Source organism: Saccopteryx bilineata, chromosome 3 (genome assembly GCF_036850765.1).
Source record: "Saccopteryx bilineata isolate mSacBil1 chromosome 3, mSacBil1_pri_phased_curated, whole genome shotgun sequence".
NCBI lineage: Eukaryota > Metazoa > Chordata > Mammalia > Chiroptera > Emballonuridae > Saccopteryx > Saccopteryx bilineata.
Window position 1 is genome coordinate 16,501,545 of NC_089492.1, and position 18,682 is coordinate 16,520,226.

The window sequence follows — 18,682 nt, forward strand, 5'->3', positions numbered from 1 at the left end:
GTCAGAGAGAGGGATAGATAGGGATGGACAGACAGGAATGGAGAGAGATGAGAAGCATTAATCATTAGTTTTTTGTTGCGACACCTTAGTTGTTCATTGATTGCTTTCTCATATGTGCCTCGACCCACCGTGGGGCTACAGCAGACTGAGTAATCCCTTGCTCAAGCCAGCGACCTTGGGTCCAAACTGGTGAGCTTTGCTCAAACCAGATGAGCCTGCGCTCAAGCTAGCAACCTTGGGGACATGAACCTGGGTCCTCCACATCCCGGTCCCACACTCTATCCACTGCGCCACCACCTGGTCAAGCTTTTTCTTTCTTTTGAATACATTTTGGTTATGAATAAGTTTGCTAAGGAATGGAATTTCCTAAAGGGGAGTTATGACTATACTATTTCTCAAAAAGACAGAAACAAATGAATGATATGGAACTGACTCACCTGACATAAAGCTGGTAGATTTCCGATTGTCGTGGCTCTGCTTCCTCAGGCAGAAGGGGCTGTCATGGGTTTCCTGAGAGGGGGACTTCTCATTGAGCAGCTCCATGAGCCTTCGCCTCCGCCGGAAGTTCATTTTGAACTGGTAGAGAAGATTGCTGTCCACGAATGGGTGCTTGTTGGACACTGGGCAGAAGAAACAACAGGTGAGGACTGTCTGGTGTCCTGGCCACCCAGCACTGCAGCCAGAAGACTCCAGTCAATAGAGGCAAAAGGCTTAAAGAAAGAATTTAGAGCTTCCAGTCAAGATGGCGGTGTAGGGATATGCAGTACCAGAATTCTCCCACATTCATGTCAAAAATACAACTAAACTGCCTGACTAGGAATTAGCGCAGTGGATAGAGCATCAGACTGGGATGCAGACAACCCAGGTTTGAAATCCCAGGTTGCCGGCTTGAGTGTGGGCTCATCCAGCTTGAGTGTGGAATCACCAGCTTGAGTGCGGGGTTGCTGGCTTGAGTGTGGATCATAGACATGACCCCATGGTCACTGGCTTGAGCCCAAGGTCACTGGCTTGAGCAAGGGGTCACTGGCTCTGCTGTAGCCCCTGGTCAAGGCACATATGAGAAAGCAATCAGTGAACAACTAAGGTGCCGCAATAAAGAACTGATGCCTCTCATCTCTCTCCCTTCCTGTCTATCTGTCCCTATCTGTCCTTCTCTCTGACTCTATCTCTGTCTCTGTCAAAAAAAATAATAACAATACAATTACACTATAGAATAACTATCATTCAGTACCACCCAAAATTTAGCCAAACAGAAGTCCCACAATGAAAGATATAAAGAAGAAGCCACATCACCCTGGCCGGGTAGCTCAGTTGGTTAGAGCCTTGTACCAGTACACCAAGGTCACAAGTTGGATCTCCAGTCTGGGCACAAACATGAAGCAACCAAGGAGTGCATTAAAAAGAGGAACAACAAGTAGATGTCTCTCTCTCACCCCCCCTCTCCTCTCCCTTCCTCTCTCTCTAAAGTCAATAAACATGGCTAATGAGATGGTCAATGTCCGGGTCCATATTTGTCACTGCTAGCCGTAACAAGTGATATGATGCACTTCTGAAGCCGTGACGCATGCGTGTGTCCCGCGTCACCCGAAATAGTACTGCATGTTAGTGACGACTTGCTTTGCGGCACCGCCACATACAGTACTCACATACAGTGAGAGGATGCATCCTGTGCTCCTCTCACTGACCACCAATGAAAGAGGTGCCCCTTCCGGAAGTGCGTCAGGGGCCGGATAAATTGCCTCAGGGGGCCGCATGTGGCCCGCGGGCTGTAGTTTGGGGACCCCTGCTTTAGAGACCCAATCCTGCCAGGCTGTCAACTCAAAATTGATAATAATAGCTAACCTTCACACAGCATTTTCTATGAATCCAGCACTAGTTGAAATGCTTCATATGTTCTAATTCCTTTCATTATAACAGCGGTATAGGAAAAAGACAGACCCAGAGAAGACACCAGTCAACGGCAAAGTCGGAAACAAAACCACAGAATCTGACTCCAGGGCTCAAGTTCCAAACCACTACTCTCAACTCCGTGATAAGTCATTACCGTGCCTGTTTAGGTTTTCACAAAGATTTGAAATAACAACAGGGTCTTTACACTGTAATTGAAATAGGAAAGAGCCATACAGTACACTATCAGTATAAGATCTACATTTATGTTAATGCCAAAATAATTATTTGAATATTAAACACTGGGTATGCCGTCTCAAAAAGTAGTCCTATTCTACTTGCCTGAAGTTATGAAGTGTTTTCTTTTTCAACTTGATGTTATTGCTGCTGTAACAGAAATTTCTTTCCTACTGTTGGATAAAAGTAGTCAGAAACTCTGCAGCTTTGAAATAAACCGAGAGGGTTTAGTTTGTATATTTGTTTATTTTGCAACCCCTGATCTTTCTGTTGTCTCTACAGTGTTGTCTTTTCCAGAACCTCAAGTAGTTGACATAAACTTATAGAGACCTTTTCGGATTGGCTCCTTTCACTTAGTAATGTGCATTTAAGGTTCCCCCGGGTCTTGTCATGGCTTGATGGCTCATTTCTTTGTAGCGCTGAATGATACATGATTGTCCGGATGGACCACAATTTAATTATCCATTCACCTACTGCAGGACATCTTCGTTGCCTCCAAGTTTTGGTAAGTATAAATAAAGCTGCTATAAACATCCATGTGCAGACTTTTGTGTGACCATAAGTTTTTAAGTCTTTTAGGTAAATACCAAGGAGCATGAATGCTGGATCATATGGTAAGAGTTTGTTTCATTTGATGAGAAACTACCAAACTCTCTTCCAAAGTGGCTATACCATTTGTATTCTCTCCACCCCACCCCAACCCATCAGTGAATAAGCATTCCTGTTGTTACACATCCTCTCCAGCATTTGGTATTGTCAGTGATTGGATTTGAACCATTCTAATAGTGGTATAGTGATGCATCATTTTGATTTGTAACTCCCTAATTTCTTAGTATATTTTCAATAACAGTCCTTTCTCGGATATGTCTCTTGCGAATATTTTCTCCCATACTGTGTGTTGTCTTTTCACTTTCTTGATGGCATCCTATGAAGCCCAAAGATTTTTAATTCTGATGATGTCCGTTTTTCTATTTTCAAATTTACTTTTGTCTTTTACACTTGTGCTTTTGGTGGCATGTCTAAGAAACCATTCTATATATTTTTTTAAATAACAATTGTTAAAACAGTTCTTTTTATATATAAACATGAAGAAAAGTAGTCTTTGCATGAACTGGCAAAATGGCAACACTTCGTAAATACATGCACACACCTGAATGCCTCGTCCGCACTGTTGACTTAGAGCTTCAGTGTGGAAGATGAAATGTAAGTTGGGATGGAAGAATTTTATCAGCACCTTTAAAACTAGTTCCAGTTTGTAAAATACCTTACTTTTCTAATGCAGTTTTACTTTATTATTATTATTATTATTAAATGAGAGGTGGAGAGGCAGAGAGACAGACCCCTGCATGCACCCTGACTGACCAGGATCCACCCAGCAAGTGCCTTACCAAGTGATAATCTGCCCACCTAGGGCCCACTGCTCTGCTGCTCAGCAACAGAACTATTTTGGTACCTGAGGTGAGGCCATGGAACCATCCCTAGCACCTAGGGCCAACTTGCTTGAACCAGTCAAGCCATGGCTGCAGGAGGGGAAGACATAGTGAGAGAGAGAGAGAGAGAGAGAGAGAGAGAGAGAGAGAGAGAGAGAGAAGGGGAAGGAGTGGAGAAGCAGATGGTTGCCGCTGCTGTGTGCCCTGAACAAGAATCGAACCTGGGACATCCACACACCAGGCTGATACTCTACTACTAAGCCAACTGGCCAGGGCCACATGTTCATTTTTCAAAAACTGATAAATATAGAAAACCTCCCCTGACTTTAACAAAATAGTTTTATCTATTTTTCCATCTACCTTTCTAACTATGTTGAACAAAGAACAGGATTGGTACATAACAAATTTGATGGAGAGGAACATTCTCCACCTTTTTTTCAGTATTTAAATAGTGAAATATTCTTATTTATTTATACAAAGAATATCTAGAGGTCAATCATGTAAAAAAAAAGTCATTACTGTTCTCAGAGCTAGAAATACTAAAAGTTACATAACAAATCCTTGGTCTCAACAAGCACAGTCTAACTGAATCAACAGCCACCTTGCGTGTTTCACACTTTCCCTTAGAAGTCAACACCAGCAAATGCAATCGAGGACTGTAACTGTATTTATCACCCACATTTGCTAATGAATAATTCTTCTGGTTGCTGGAATATCACAGTCTCAGAAAGGTGGATTCCTATTAAGAGAGTACATTTAACCTAATGATCCACAGGGGACTTTCATAGTCTTTAAATGGGGATAAGCTATGCACTTTGTCTAAATGAATTCTCCTGGCCACAAAGACAAATGCATTTAATTCATTGGTAGTTCTGCATGCTCTTAGTAAGTAATACATTCTTGGATTCAGAAGATGATGAATGTACCCTGGACCAAAGGTAAGCCAATTACATTTTGATGTGATATCTGCAAATAAGGGCTCTTTTGTGGATAGTCAAAGCTTTACATAAATATCATTACAGTCAATAATATTATAATAAAATTTTCTAGATAAGTTTTTGTTTCTGGTACACTTTTCTAAGTTTATTGTGATTTTTTTTTTTAAAGTTGACTCTGGCAACAGCATCTTTTTCTTCTTCTTCTTCTTCTTTTCCAAGTTCAGAGGGGGAGATAGAGAGATAGACTCCTTCATGCACTCTGACTGGGATTCACCCAGCAACCCTGGTCTGAGGCCAATGCTCTGTCCATCTTGGGCTATGCTTACAAATGAGCTATTTTTAGTGCCTGAGGCAGAGGCTCCACAGAGCCATCCTTAGCACCTGGGCAATGTGCTTGAACTGACTGAGCCATGGCTGTGGGAGGGGAAGAGACAGAGACAGAGACAGAGAGAAAGAGAGAGAGAGAGAGAGAGAGAGAGAAGGAAGAGGTGGAGGGGTGGAGAAGCAGATGGGCGCTTCTCCTGTGTGCTTTGACGGGAATCGAACCCAGGACATCTGCATGCCTGGCCAATGCTCTACCACTGAGCCAACCCGCCAGGGCCTGGCGACAGTATCTTAAATTATAACCTGAAAATCCATAGCAATGTATACATTTATTAACACCTACTGTTTTCTCTTTGTAGAGTAACTTATACAGAACATTAGTTTTGGTATAAATAAATAAATAAATCCAGAAAAAAAAAACATTCTGAATCTAAACAAACTGTATAATAGATAAGAATACTATAAAAATATTTTTAGTTGAAATGGAAATCTGACTCCTAATCTAATCTCCTTGGGCTTTAACTGCCCTCCCAGAGTTTAGTTCACGCCCTTTCTCTATTCTCCACCGCCCCAGCTCTATACTGCTGATAGCTAACAGAGTAAAAGAACCATTTAAGATAAGATATGAGAATTACATTTAAGAAGTTTTTACTCACCACATTCTCACTATAATAGTGTAGAGGACCTTAAACAAGACCAAATCAGAGAAAACAAGGACTGTGAGGAAGTAGCCTGTACTTGTTAAGCGTACTGCCAAGCAGATGGTAAAAACTCAGTAATTTGTACCTTTGGGCCAGCCAGATGGTTACTGGATTTATTGTGGTGATTACTTCATTACAGAAATAAATTTTGAATCATTATGCTATATGCATGAAACTTCCATACTGTTGTTTACTAACTATATTTTAATAAAAAATAAAATTACATTACAAAAGTAAAATAAATCGTACCTTTATTATTTTACAACCACTGTTGTTTTTACTGTTATCACCTACTGATAATAGGCTGCCATTTGGTTTATGGGAATTCAGTTTTATGAGGCACTATATTTAATGCCCCACTTCGATTTTCAAGGGCTTATTCAGACTTTTGTGGCTCAGAGGCCAAAAGTCTCCATGTGTTCACCCCCCAGCTGTGTGGCTGGTGCAGATGGAGTCGAGTTCTCCTCTCAGAATGGAGAAGTGACAACTGCCTGTGTGTTGGGCAGATAAAATGTATTATGCTCACTTTGTTAAAAATGGCCGCTGCCCACGTGAGGCCGTCACCCAGGTGATATTAATGTGTGTTGAGAATCCTTGTAGCCTGGGGCTTGGTTTTGGGATTAAGCCTTTCCCACCCTTTTTGATGTGGGGTGGTACAATCCAATCATGCCTCAGAAAGTGACTTTGTATTAGAGACTTCCTTATTTTGTATATTGGATTAAGGGTTTGGATTTCTACACTATAAAATGGGGATGGAGCGGGAGTTTGCGCTCTTGGTTCCTGAGATTATCATTAGAGGAGAGAGCAGAAAGGAGAGCAGAAAGAGGCCATGTGGCCAGGAGAAGCAGCCAAGATGGCGGAGTGTTGAGTGAGAGGCCAGTTTGTGCAGTTTGATGCTGGAGAAGGAAGGAAATGGGGAACAGAAGTGAATAAGTCTGGTGAGCTAGAAACCTTTGATTCTAGGAAACTTGGATAAGTCAGTGGCTTTGTGAGCACTGAATGTGAGTGGGTTTTGGAGCCCAGTGTATATTTTTACTTGCCCGCTGGGTGCAAGCTAGAATTAAAAATAATGGCCCACCAGTTCATGGCTCTATTGTTTCTTTACCGACTGTCCGAATCCAATGCGAACCTGCATGGGCTGGGCTGCTCTGATGGTGGCCCTGGCTGTGGCCGCTGGCTTTACACTGTGTCAGTTGCATTATTTCCAATGAATAATGATTGTTTTAAATTTTTCCTCTTTTTTCTCTTTCATAGAAAGTTTAATGACACAAACCATCAATTTGCACACATCTGCTTTGCAAGGGAGTCTAGCCCTAAGTGTAGCATAGGTAATCGCAGCTACAGAATTTGAAAGAGGGCCAGTAGACATCCATTTTAGAGTATCAGTCACACATAACATCCATTCATTGATTCAACAACCTGGGCACCTACTAAGCGCACACATCCCAGTTATCCATTGTTGGGCAGATAAAATGTATTATGCTCACTTTGTTAAAGAGGCCGTTGCCCAGGTGATATTAATGTGTGTTGAGAATTGTTGTAGCCTGAGGCTTGGTTTTGGGATTAAGCCTGTCCCACCCTTTTTGGTGTGAGGTGGTACAATCCTATCATGCCTCAGAGAAGTGACTTTGCATTAGAGACTTTCCTATTATGTATATTGGATTAAGGGTTTGGATTTCTACACTATAAAATGGAGGCAGAACGGGACTTGGCTTTTGGTTCCTGAGATTTTCAGCAGAGGAAAGAGTAGAGCCAGCAGCGGGAGGAGGCCACGTGGAGGAGGCCAGGAAAAGCAGCCAAGATGGCGGAGTGCTGAGTGAGATGCCAGTTTGTGTAGAGTTTGTATCTGGGATAAGGAAGGAGATGGGGAACTGAGGAGAATAAGGCTGGTGAGCTAGAAACCTTTGATTCTAGGAAACTCGGATAAGTCAGTAGCTTTGTGAGCACTGAATGTGACTGGGTTTTGGAGCCCAGTGTGTATTTTTACTTGCCCGCCGGGTACAAGCTAGGATTAAAGATGAAGGCCCATCAGTTCTTGGCTCCTGTAAAGCCAGTAGCCAGGGCCAGGACTACCATCACAGCAGCCCAGCCCATGCAGGTTCGCATTGGATTCGGACAGTCGGTAAAGAAACAGCGGAGCCACAAACTGGTGGGCCATAGTCTTTAATCTAGCTTGCACCCGGCGGGCAAGTAAAAATACACACTGGGCTCCAAAACCCAGTCACATTCAGTGCTCACAAAGCCACTGACTTATCCGAGTTTCCTAGAATCAAAGGTTTCTAGCTCACCAGCCTTATTCTCCTCAGTTCCCCATCTCCTTCCTTATCCCAGATACAAACTCTGTACAAACTGGCATCTCACTCAGCACTCCGCCATCTTGGCTGCTTTCCTGGCCTTCTCCACGTGGCCTCCTCCCGCTGCTGGCTCTATTCTCTCTGCTCTCTCATGCTAACCTCAGGAACCAGGAGCAAAATCCCGTTTTGCCCCCACTTTATACTGTAGCTTCACAACCTCTAATCCAATATACAAAGTAGGGAAATCTCCAACCCAAAGTCACCTTCTGAGGCATGATTGGATTGCACCACCCAACATCAAAAAGGGTGGGACAGGCTTAATCCCAAAACCAAGCCTCAGGGTACAACAATTCTCAACACACATTAATAGCACCTGGGCGAGGGCCTCCTCCTGTTATCTTTAACAAAGTGAGCATAATACATTTTATCTGCCCAACAGCTCCATTGTTTCTTTACCGACTGTCCAAATCCAATGCGAACCTGCATGGGCCGGGCTGCTCTGATGGTGGCCCTGGCTTCTGGCTTTACATCCATCTCAGCATGATGACTGGAATAGGATACTTTCATTTGCTCACCCTTTCAAGCCCCTCAACATCAAAGTCTGCTAGAAGAGACTCTGTTTTATTGAAGAACAAACCAATAGAGTTGGTACTTTATTGAAAACTTCCTTATACCGAATAGCTTTTAGAAAATACTATCACACAAGGGAAGACAAAGGGTCTAGAGTCAGATTAGTTCAGTTTCATCCCAGCTCTACCACTTTTTCTAGCGGGGTTTTGGGAAACTTCCTAACCATTTTGAGCCTCAGTTGAATTTTTTTATTTTTTGCATAGTTTTTCTGTGAATGGGATGATTTATGCAGGAGATTTGAAATGACATCTGACCTACAGTATTTTAAGTGTTCTTAGATCCCTAAAGATTGACTTCTGCCTTTGACCACTTCCATTCCTGCACAGAACCCATTTCTTCTGTCTTTTCTGCCCTTATTTCAAAGAATGCTTTGTTCATTTCCCATGAGCATTTCTGCCACATCTTCACTTGTGAAAAATAAGAAATCTTAACCAGATATCCAGATCGAGTCTGGCAAGTATCCCACAAAATATTTAATTTTCAGAAGTCAAAGGCAAGCAAAAATTAAAGGAGTGAGTTAAGGCACAAGAAGGTTTAGAAAGTAACTACAGTAAGAAAGCCAAAGATGTCTGTAAAGCCAGTAGCCACAGCCATCATCACAGCCACCTGGACCATGCAGGTTTGCATTAGATTCGGACAGATGGTAATGAAACAATGGAGCCAAAAACTGGTGAGCCATCATCTTTAATCCTAGCTTGCACCTGGTGGGCAAGTAAAAACACACACTAGGTTCCAAAACCCACTCATTCAGTGCTCACAAAGCTACTGACTTATCCGAGTTTCCTAGAATCAAAGGTATCTACCTCACCAGCCTTATTCACCTCTGTTTCCCATCTCCTCTTCGCACAAACCCTACACAAACTGGCTTCTCTTTCAGCACTCCGCCATCTTGGCTACCTCTCCTCTCCTCCACATGGCCTTTCTCTGCTCTCCTCTCTAATGCTAATCTCAGGAACTGAGAGAGAGCAAGCTCCTGGTCTGCCCCACTTCATAGTGTAGAAACTAAAACCTTTAATCTAATATACAAACAAGGAAGTCTCTGATACAAAGTCACTTATCTGAGGCATAATGGGATTCCTCATGAGAGTGCACCACCCCACATCAAAAAGGGTGGGAAAGACTTAGTCCCAAAACCAAGCCCCAGGCTACAAGGATCCTGCCTGCCCAAAGCCCGCCCCCAACACACATCAATATAATCATGCCCATCCCAAGCAAGAAGGGTAACCAATACCATCACCTGGGTGATGGTCTTCCACGTGGGCAGCGCCATCTTTAACAAAGTGAGCATAATATATTTTATCTGCCCAACAATGTCTTTTTTTATATAGCCATAAATTATATATGTAGTGTCTCAAGAAATAAATAACAGCTCAATGACATACAGTTTATATTCCAAAGAGAGAAAAGAGTTATTCTTTATACACTTCAACAGACATTTCCCACGTTAAATACAAAAATCCTCCACTGCATAGGCAACTTGGTTTTTGTAAAATACAGGAAAAATACCCTAAGGTCTGGAGGAAATATAAATTAAGAAGAACAGTAATTGTTGCTTCTAAATCTTGGTTGTTCCAATTCTTCACTTCTCAGCTCTCAATGCTAGATAGGACCTTTACATTGTAGTAAATGTTGTGACATATATAATGTAGCAAAGTTCATTATTTGTTCCTTGAGAATATTAATCTCTAAACAGGAAGACATAAATAAGAAGAGACAATGTTCAAAGCTGACATTTAATATCTAATATTTGAGTTGTGTTCTTACCATCCAGCTGTAATTGAAAACTGACAAATTTATACTCAGCCAATTTATAATTTCTGGGACTTTCCAAGCCTTCTCTGTTGCACTGGGGGAATTAAGGGGCTTGGCTTGGTCTTAAACGAGACATAAAACAGGAGCAAAAACAGATACAGCCAGAAAGCTGAGGAATGTAAATAGAAGGATCTTCTTGCTCAGGAAGATAGAAATCCTAAACTCACAACGTTATTGACATTTGATAAAAGAAAACAGATCTTTACTCACTCTATGCCTTTTCATCTAGAAAGCATGAGGGAAATGTCATACAATCTACCAAAATAATAAAGTGATACAGTTCAGATATACTGGTATTCTTTTACTTGTGGATGATGTAGCTACACTTTTTTCCCTTATAAATTATTAGGACAATTTTTAGCAAACACAAAGAAATTTTCTAAAGCTGATTATCTAAAAAGGGGAAATTGGCTTTTGCTCCACTCACATATATAGTCCAAGAACAAATATAAAACCTATCGTCTTGAGCCCTACAAGTGCAGCTGAATGTAAAGGATATTTTAGGCTACTTATCTAGCTGGAGGAAGGTCACATACTTTCATTCATCCTTGAAATGTTTGCTGGCAAATAACATAATATAACAGGCATCGTGAAACCAGTGAACTGAATCCAACAGTCTGATAAGGCTAGGGTGGGGGTTGAGGAAAGAAAATTGTTCAGACACCAACAGTTCCTTGGATGGTGTGTCATCAGAACTTTCTAAAAGGTTGTCTTGGATTATAGAATCACATAGCAATTTAGTAAAAAAAAAAGAGAGAGAGCTCAGACAAAGGAATAGGATAATAACTATTATAATGAGGAAGAAGAGAGGTCTGTAAGGATGAGGTTGAGGAGGGTATGACTACAACTGCAAACCATTGTCAAAGCCACAAGGTCTGCAAGGTCCCTTTAAAGACAGATGACCTTCACGGGCTGCCACGATTAGCATCCTATCATCACAACATTCCAAAGCAGCAGAGGGAGGTATGGCTCACCAGTTCATCCAGCGTACAGTGGTTGGTGAAGGATCATTCTGGGGCCATCAAGGATGCCACTTAAGGCTACTCCTTGCTTCATTTCCTCTTTCTTATCTCCTCCTGATCCCAGTATCTCCTCCTCAAAGGACCGCTTAAGACCTAGAGACATTATTTAAGAATACTGACAAACTCCAAGGATAAACGAGTGTCTGACCTAGTCTTCAGACTTAGTGTTTCTAAAAAACAAATTGTGCATGTGAAAGTGCTGCCACTTCCCTGCCAATGACATAAAAGTTTTCAGTCGTTTCAGAAGTCCGGGGATGGGTAGGCACTCTTTCGCGCCCCTGCTCCTGCTGAATCAGAGAGCAATCATCAGATGTCATTTAGTATGTTGCATATGAAAAAAAAATCAAGACTAAAAAATATAAATAATATGCTTTCAAATTCTGTGTTGGGTAAAATACATGAATTGTGAATTAACTACAACCGAAGATTAAAGCTGTTTTTAAAAGCAAATGTGAGCTGCACTTAAGGCCGTAATTACCAATCTCAAACCATCTTAAAGGGACGCAGGAGTTGAGAGAGCCCTGTTTCCTAAAGCAGCAAAAGTCCTTGATTCGAGAACATTAAGCAATTGTGTTTAAGTGCCTACGCCAGGGCTTGGGACACATAACTCTTCAAAAAGCAATAAGAACAGTGAGTCAGAGCAGCAAAATAATTACTTCCTGAGCACTGACAACATTAAGAAGAGGATATGAAAGCAGGAAATTGTTTTCAAGGTATAAAGTCCTATTAACTGATATTACTAAAACAAAACACTTCACATTCACAAAGTTAGAACCCAATTACACTTATTTAATTGACCAGAGTACTCAGGATGAGAAAAGAAAGAGGAAGAATTCAAAGTAACTTTAGTAAAGACAGAAGGTGGAGATATAAAGTACAGCACAGGGAATAAGTAATCACCATGTATTAGTAGGAGACTTATTGGGGTGATCACTTTGTAAATGATGTAAATGTCTAATCACTATGTTGTATACCTGAAACTAATATAATATTGGATGGCAACTGTAACTGAAAAATAAAAATCATTTTTAAAAAGATAACATGAAGGAAGAAAAAACCCCCACAACATTGTGATTACACAGGTTTAGAAATGTAAAGGTAATAAGCAGAAGCAAGGTCAAATTATGTTTTATTCTTCGCCATGCATCATAAATAACAGCTGGGTGAATTCCAAACACTAGAACCTCCACTGTTAAAGACAAAATTCAGAACAAAGAGTATGTTTCTTCAGAGATGGAATTGTTTTCAGATACTAGATCAGAATAAAAGTGCAGAGAGTTCTAACAACAAACTTCCGTTGTCTGGCAAATGGAAAACCTCAGATACATAATTCAAATAAAGAAATCTGTAACTCTATTCTAGAGCTTTTGGAATTGTTGGCATAACTCCAAAGGCCTAATTAAAGCACTTGAGTGTTGGTTTATGTAACAAGTATATACTCATAATACAGTATGTATAAGCTACTGTTTAAGACCAGGAATGGATGAGGTCATCCAACTTACATTAAGTTCTACCCACCATAGCCTTTGATGATGAAGGATATTGAGGGCAACAATAATGATAATAATAATCAGCTAACATTTATTGAGTGACACTCTGTGCCAGGCCCTGTGCTAAGCACATTGCACGATTATATCATTTAGTTCTCCTAGCAGCACCAAGAGAGAGCTATTGTAATTATTCCCACTTTACAGATAAGAAATTAGGGATTACACAAGGTAAACTTGCCCAAGGTCCCCGAATCATTAACTGGAAGACCCAAGACAGAAATACTGACAAATTCACTCTGGAATCCCTTCCCTTAATTTCCTCAGTAGGTTGTCTCCCATCCAAGGATGTAGTAATGTCAAATGTGGAGGCAGATGAGCTTACAAACACGAGGAAACGGAGTCTGCTTTCCCCCCACTGATTCCTGCATCCACCTAACAGAAGGCAGTTCGGCTGTGCGCATTTTCTGCAAAATTCTTCACCAGGGCAAAATGTTTATTACTTTGGCATTGCTTATTACAAGGACATAGTGACCACACAAAAGACACCGCCGTGGTCTCAGATGGCCCCAAGCTTCATTTTTTACTAGGTGACCCAGCTACCCTGAACTTCAATTTGATTCACTGTAAAATGAATGAAAGAACAAGGACACAACATAGGTAAAAGGCCCCAAGAGAATTTCTGATCCACAGAGACACTCAATTAAGGTTAGCCACATGTGGTTACAGTTGTCGTATAGGTAAGGGAAAGGTCTGGGAGCAATTCTGAATAGTCCGGGGCGGGGGGGGGGGGGGGGGTAGCGGGTATGAGGCATTCTAGCTAAATCAGATCAATTCAGCAGGGCCGAATTCCCTTAAAGTAAAAAGGAATATAGAAGATACAGGAAAAATCTCACCCACATTTTTTTCAGTAAGCATTTTATTTTGGAATAATTTTAGATTTGCAGAAAAGCTGCAGAGATAGTATAGACAGTCCCCATGGACCCTTCACCCATGCACCCCCAGTGTTAATATGACCATGATCCAAACTAAGACATTCACATTGGTACACCGGCCTATTTTCAATCTAGCTTAGAGCAACAGGAAGCTCAGTGCGTGGACACAGGAAGGAAACTGTTCTTTGGAAGCTCACGTTTCATAGGGAAGGTCACTGCCTAAGTTACTTAATAAAGAAGACATTTGTCCTTGTGGCCAACAAGGCAACTGGTTGTCCAGAACCCATTTTCCCTTTCTTCCTCCTTTATTATTAGTTCAGAGTGTTGGTGGGACTGCTGAAAAGTATTTGATTCACTCGTCATCCAGCAAGGGGTGACCGTTAGACTTGTTTCTGGCCCGTGTGATGTAGGTGGACATCCCTGGGAAGGCGTCCCTTCCTAAATAAAAAGCAGAGGCTTGCTAGGTGATGCCCCTTTGCTTTTTAAGTCTTCGTCATTCCATCTTATTTCTGCTCCAAGTGTAGACACAAGGCGCTAAGGGCACTCACAACAGCAGAGCGGAGAGATGGCTGGAGCCCACGTCCACCTCATTATCAGCCCAGGAGTCCCCATCTGGGCAGCTCGCTGCACGAGGCAGAGGGACCTCTCTGCCATAACTACGGTTTCTGTTATTTGTAGCAAAACGCAATCCTGATACCTGGTCATATTTTGGAGATAGTGAGCTAAAATATATTATTAAGATTAATTTCACCTGTTTCCACTCTTTTTGCTATGACTATTAGAAAATTTAAAATTACAAATGTGGATTGAGTCTGTCCATAGGGAAAGACCAGCTAACCAACAAACAAATTCATCCCTTTCTGTGTAGCACCTTGAGAGCTATTTGTCATAGAAAGAACTCTCATTCTGAACTTCTGACAACCAGATGATCAAGAATTGCTGTTACCACTGTCTTGTTTTTTCCTCACACTATCTCCCCCATCCTATTTTCTTTATTCTGGTGAGGAAGCACATTACGTTCTTAGTTCTTAATCGTGGGAGTTCCCGCTTGGGGCTATGCTCTCAGCAATTGTCAAAGAGGACTTCAGAGAGACAGGGGTAAGCCAGGGGGCAAAATCAATACCCACAGCTCTCTGTTGGCATGGTGGCTTTGACAACTGCCAATAGGACTGAAACTTGGGCAAAGGCCAAGGGAGTGGCTAAAATAAAATGGAAAAAATATAGATTCTGGCCTGACCTGTGGTGGCGCAGTGGATAAAGCGTCGACCTGGAAATGCTGAGGTCGCCGGTTCGAAACCCTGGGCTTGCCTGGTCAAGGCACATATGGGAGTTGATGCTTCCTGCTCCTCCCCCCTTCTCTCTCTCTCTCTCTCTCCTCTCTCTCTCTCCTTTCTAAAATGAATAAAAAAAAATATAGATTCTGAAATGCAGGCTCATCACTAGAACAAAGAAGAAACTGACAGTGTTTTAGAGAAAATGCTAGATAAAAGTTAGAGTCTTTACATTTTTATGTCAATTTAAAAATAATATGACTATATAAAAAGACTACTCTCCAGATTAGATTAAAATAGGCTATGAATATTAAGAAAGACATTTTTCCAATTGTAATCAGAAGATGTGTTTAGGTACATAATTCCTTTTTTTAATTTTTATTTTTTTTGAGAGAGGGGAGGAGAAGGAGAAACATCAATTTATTCCACTTTAGCTGTGCCATGGATTAATTCTCATATGTACCCTAAATGGGACTCGAACTGGCGACCTCAGGAGTCAAGCTGGCACCCTCTGGATGGAGCCACTGCCCTTAGGGTTCAGCCCTGACAGGGGCTGAAACCAGCAACCTTAGGGTTGAGCCAGCACCCTTGGGAATCAAGCCAGTGGCCTTAGGATCAAGCTGGAGACCTCAGGATCAGTGACCCCATGATCAAGCTGGGCTCGAACTGGGGACCCCAGTGTTTTGGAGTGGTGCTCTATTGGCTGTGCCACTGGCCAGGGCTGTAATTCCTTCTTAAGTTTTAACTTAATACTGTTCCATAGTCACACTGATTAGTGTTTATATATGGTCATCTTATACCTAGTAATCATTCCATGGCATTAATATCCTTTGGTTTGTGTACTCATTCTGGCTGAGGAAGGGAGAAGGGAGCATCATAGAAAGAAGGAATGCTTCCCAAGAACGACAGGCCCGAATGCAAAAGACTATTCAGCTGCACCGTCTGAGACGGGCATTTCAGCACAGAGAAACTGAGTTAAGCGAGCAGAGGAGAACCGAGAGCCGCAGTGGCTGATGGGAGACTTTCTGGAGGAAGACCTTGGGGTCAGCAGTGCAGGGAGGAAGAAACAGCCATGAACAGAACTGTTGTCACTGCCTGAGGGGAGCCCAGGCCACAGGCACTCCAGGCTCGCTGCCTGGTGGGCCGGAAAGAATGGACAAGGAGCTCACCCAACAATGACACAGGGTCAGAGCTGGAAGAAAGGCCTGTGATGGGAAACAGAACAGAAAGGTTTCCCTGCTTCAAGGCAGAGCCTGCCTTCCCAACTCTGCCTGAGGGTTATGGTCAAGCTCACATCTACCAGTAACCAGGACCTAACAACACCACAGTCCTTCTTGGCCAGGAGGAGAAAGGAAAGAAAGGCATGTCAGAATCAGCGGTTTAAACTGTCCTTCTGCCAGGAGACACTCACATATTCTAATAAACCTAAGACCCTGGTCAGTATGGCCCTCTAAAAATGACCACTGAGCCTGACCTGTGGTGGTGCAGTGGGTAAAGCGTCGACCTGGAATGCTGAGGTCGCCAATTCAAAACCTTGGATTTGCCTGGTCAAGGCACATATGACAAGCAATCAATGAACAAGTGACGCAACTAGGAATTGATACTTCTCGCTTCCTCATCTCTTTCTGTATAATCAATCAATAAAATGTCTTTTAAAAAATGACCACTGAAATACAGCTGAGTCCTTACATGACCACATAAGACCAAGCTGGGCTCTTAAGACAAGATTGCGTATTTTACATACTTCTCAACTGTGTAGACTGAGTGCTTGTATTTTAAGACTTCCTCCTACTGTTGTATATAAGCTTTGTGTTTGGTCAAACTGAAGACCACGGATGGCAGGGAACACTGAGCAGCTAACTGTCAGGAGTGAGGCAGGTGTCAACAGGAGCACAGGCTGCATCGCCTAATGTGTCCTTATCTGGAAGATCTCCTTCTGTCCATGTGAAAAGACTTATGCCGATGTCGAGTCAGAAGGGAAATATTTACAGTCAGGACACTGTTTACAAAAGACCTCTGTTGTTTGTACATAACACTTCCCTCTTTTGGGAGACTATGGAAGATCAGGTATAGACCTGTTTTACTTTAACCAGAATAAATACCAGATTGTGTGCCAACACATGAGCCCTTGACTTTACCAAGTAACCTTGTTCCCGTATGTTTACATTGCAACAGCATTCTGGCTGTGTCCACTTTCCTTCCTGCCTCAAATTCAGCTATAATGAAAAATAAAGCAGAGCCAAAACATATCAGAGGACACAGTGGGAAAATTCTTAGAAATTCTCATTTGAGAGAGTAAAAAAATATATATATATTGTTGCTGTTGACATAAGATTATGCTGAAAACATCACTGAAAGTAGATGAAGAAAATATATTCACCCCAGTCTTCATGTTTTTCTATTCTATTCAGAGTAGAGTATTTAGCAGCTAAAAACGATTAGGCTAGCTGCAAATGTCTCAACATTGTCACTAAAATAAGGAGAACAATAGCAAGTGCATTAATTGGGGTGGGGGGGGGGTAGAGAATTAAATGAACCGCAGTAAAATAAAAACCATCTGTCATCTGTCTGTTGTTTTAGCCTGGTAAGCACTCATTTCCCTGTTGTAACAAATCTATTTTTTTAGGTAGAACAATGCCCAACCCGCCCGGGCTCAGCCAATCAGAGTAACTCTAAAGTTTAACATCTGGAAATAGCTATGTATAGACAAAAAATAGCTAGAGCTGATCTATCTGGCCGTAGGTGACAACAAATGATTGTCCCCTTAGTCACTAGTTCCTGGCACCTGAATCCCAAGGTCCAGTCTTAGCAAAGAATTCTACTAAGTCAATTTAGTGAGACTCCTCCCACCGTGGATATCTGAGCACTCTTGATACCTGACCCCTCAAGTCCTCAATCTTTGATGTGTAAGTCCTTGACCTGCCATTACCAAGAATTCTCTTAAGTCGGGTTAGCAAGAATCTCCCTACCCTTGATATCTCCTATTAATAAATTTCTATCCACTAACCTCCTTGCCCTGTTCGATAGCTATGAACCCTGATTTGTTTTTGTTGTATTTGGAGGTGAGCCCCATCTCTCTCTTACTGCAATACTCCTATTGCAATAGCCTCGAATATCGTCTTCCTTGCGTCTTAACAAGTGTCAGAGTAATTTTTTTTCTGTTATAGCATCTGATCTTGGGCAAGCTGCAATTTTGACTTTAGCCTCAATCATTGGGACCTTTTTATTTCCTCCCTTTCTTCCTTCCTCCTATCCTTTCTTCCCTTTCTCTCCCTTTCTTCCTTTCTTTGGCTAGGCTACTCCAGGCTTTGGCTGAACTCTGTCAGTGATCTTTCTTACTGAAAAGATGGGTAATTCCTGTCTGGATCAGGCATCTAGCTCCCCACACAGCCCCCAAATTCTTCCTTCATGGTCACAAGAGTGAATTCTAAGGGAGAATGTCTATTGTCTTCTAAGGGAGAATGGGAGGCTCACAACCACTCTCAAGGCAGCTGGGAGGGCCACAAAGATAATACGTGTTAAAACTATGTTGCGTATCACTAAATGTTATATAAATATACTTTTAAAACAAAAGAAAAGGAGAGATGGTTTGATGAAGTGTTAAAATTGTTGAAGTGCTCTGACTAAATCTTTAAAAGAGGAAATTATATGCCAGAACACGGCAGCAGTAGCCTGATTATCCAGGGTCAGCTGCTGCAGCTGCGAGCAATTTAC

The 18,682-nt window shown here is 41.9% G+C and overlaps 1 protein-coding gene across 2 annotated transcripts in view; it reads right to left on the minus strand.

Moving 5' to 3' along the window:
- Positions 1 to 18,682, minus strand: part of DEPTOR (DEP domain containing MTOR interacting protein) — a 137,889-nt gene that overhangs the window by 47,885 nt on the left and 71,322 nt on the right. For both annotated transcript variants that reach the window (XM_066265754.1, XM_066265753.1), the window contains exon 5: positions 438 to 620. In XM_066265754.1, coding sequence (XP_066121851.1) covers positions 438 to 620 — 183 coding nt within the window. The remainder of the gene's footprint in view (positions 1 to 437; positions 621 to 18,682) is intronic.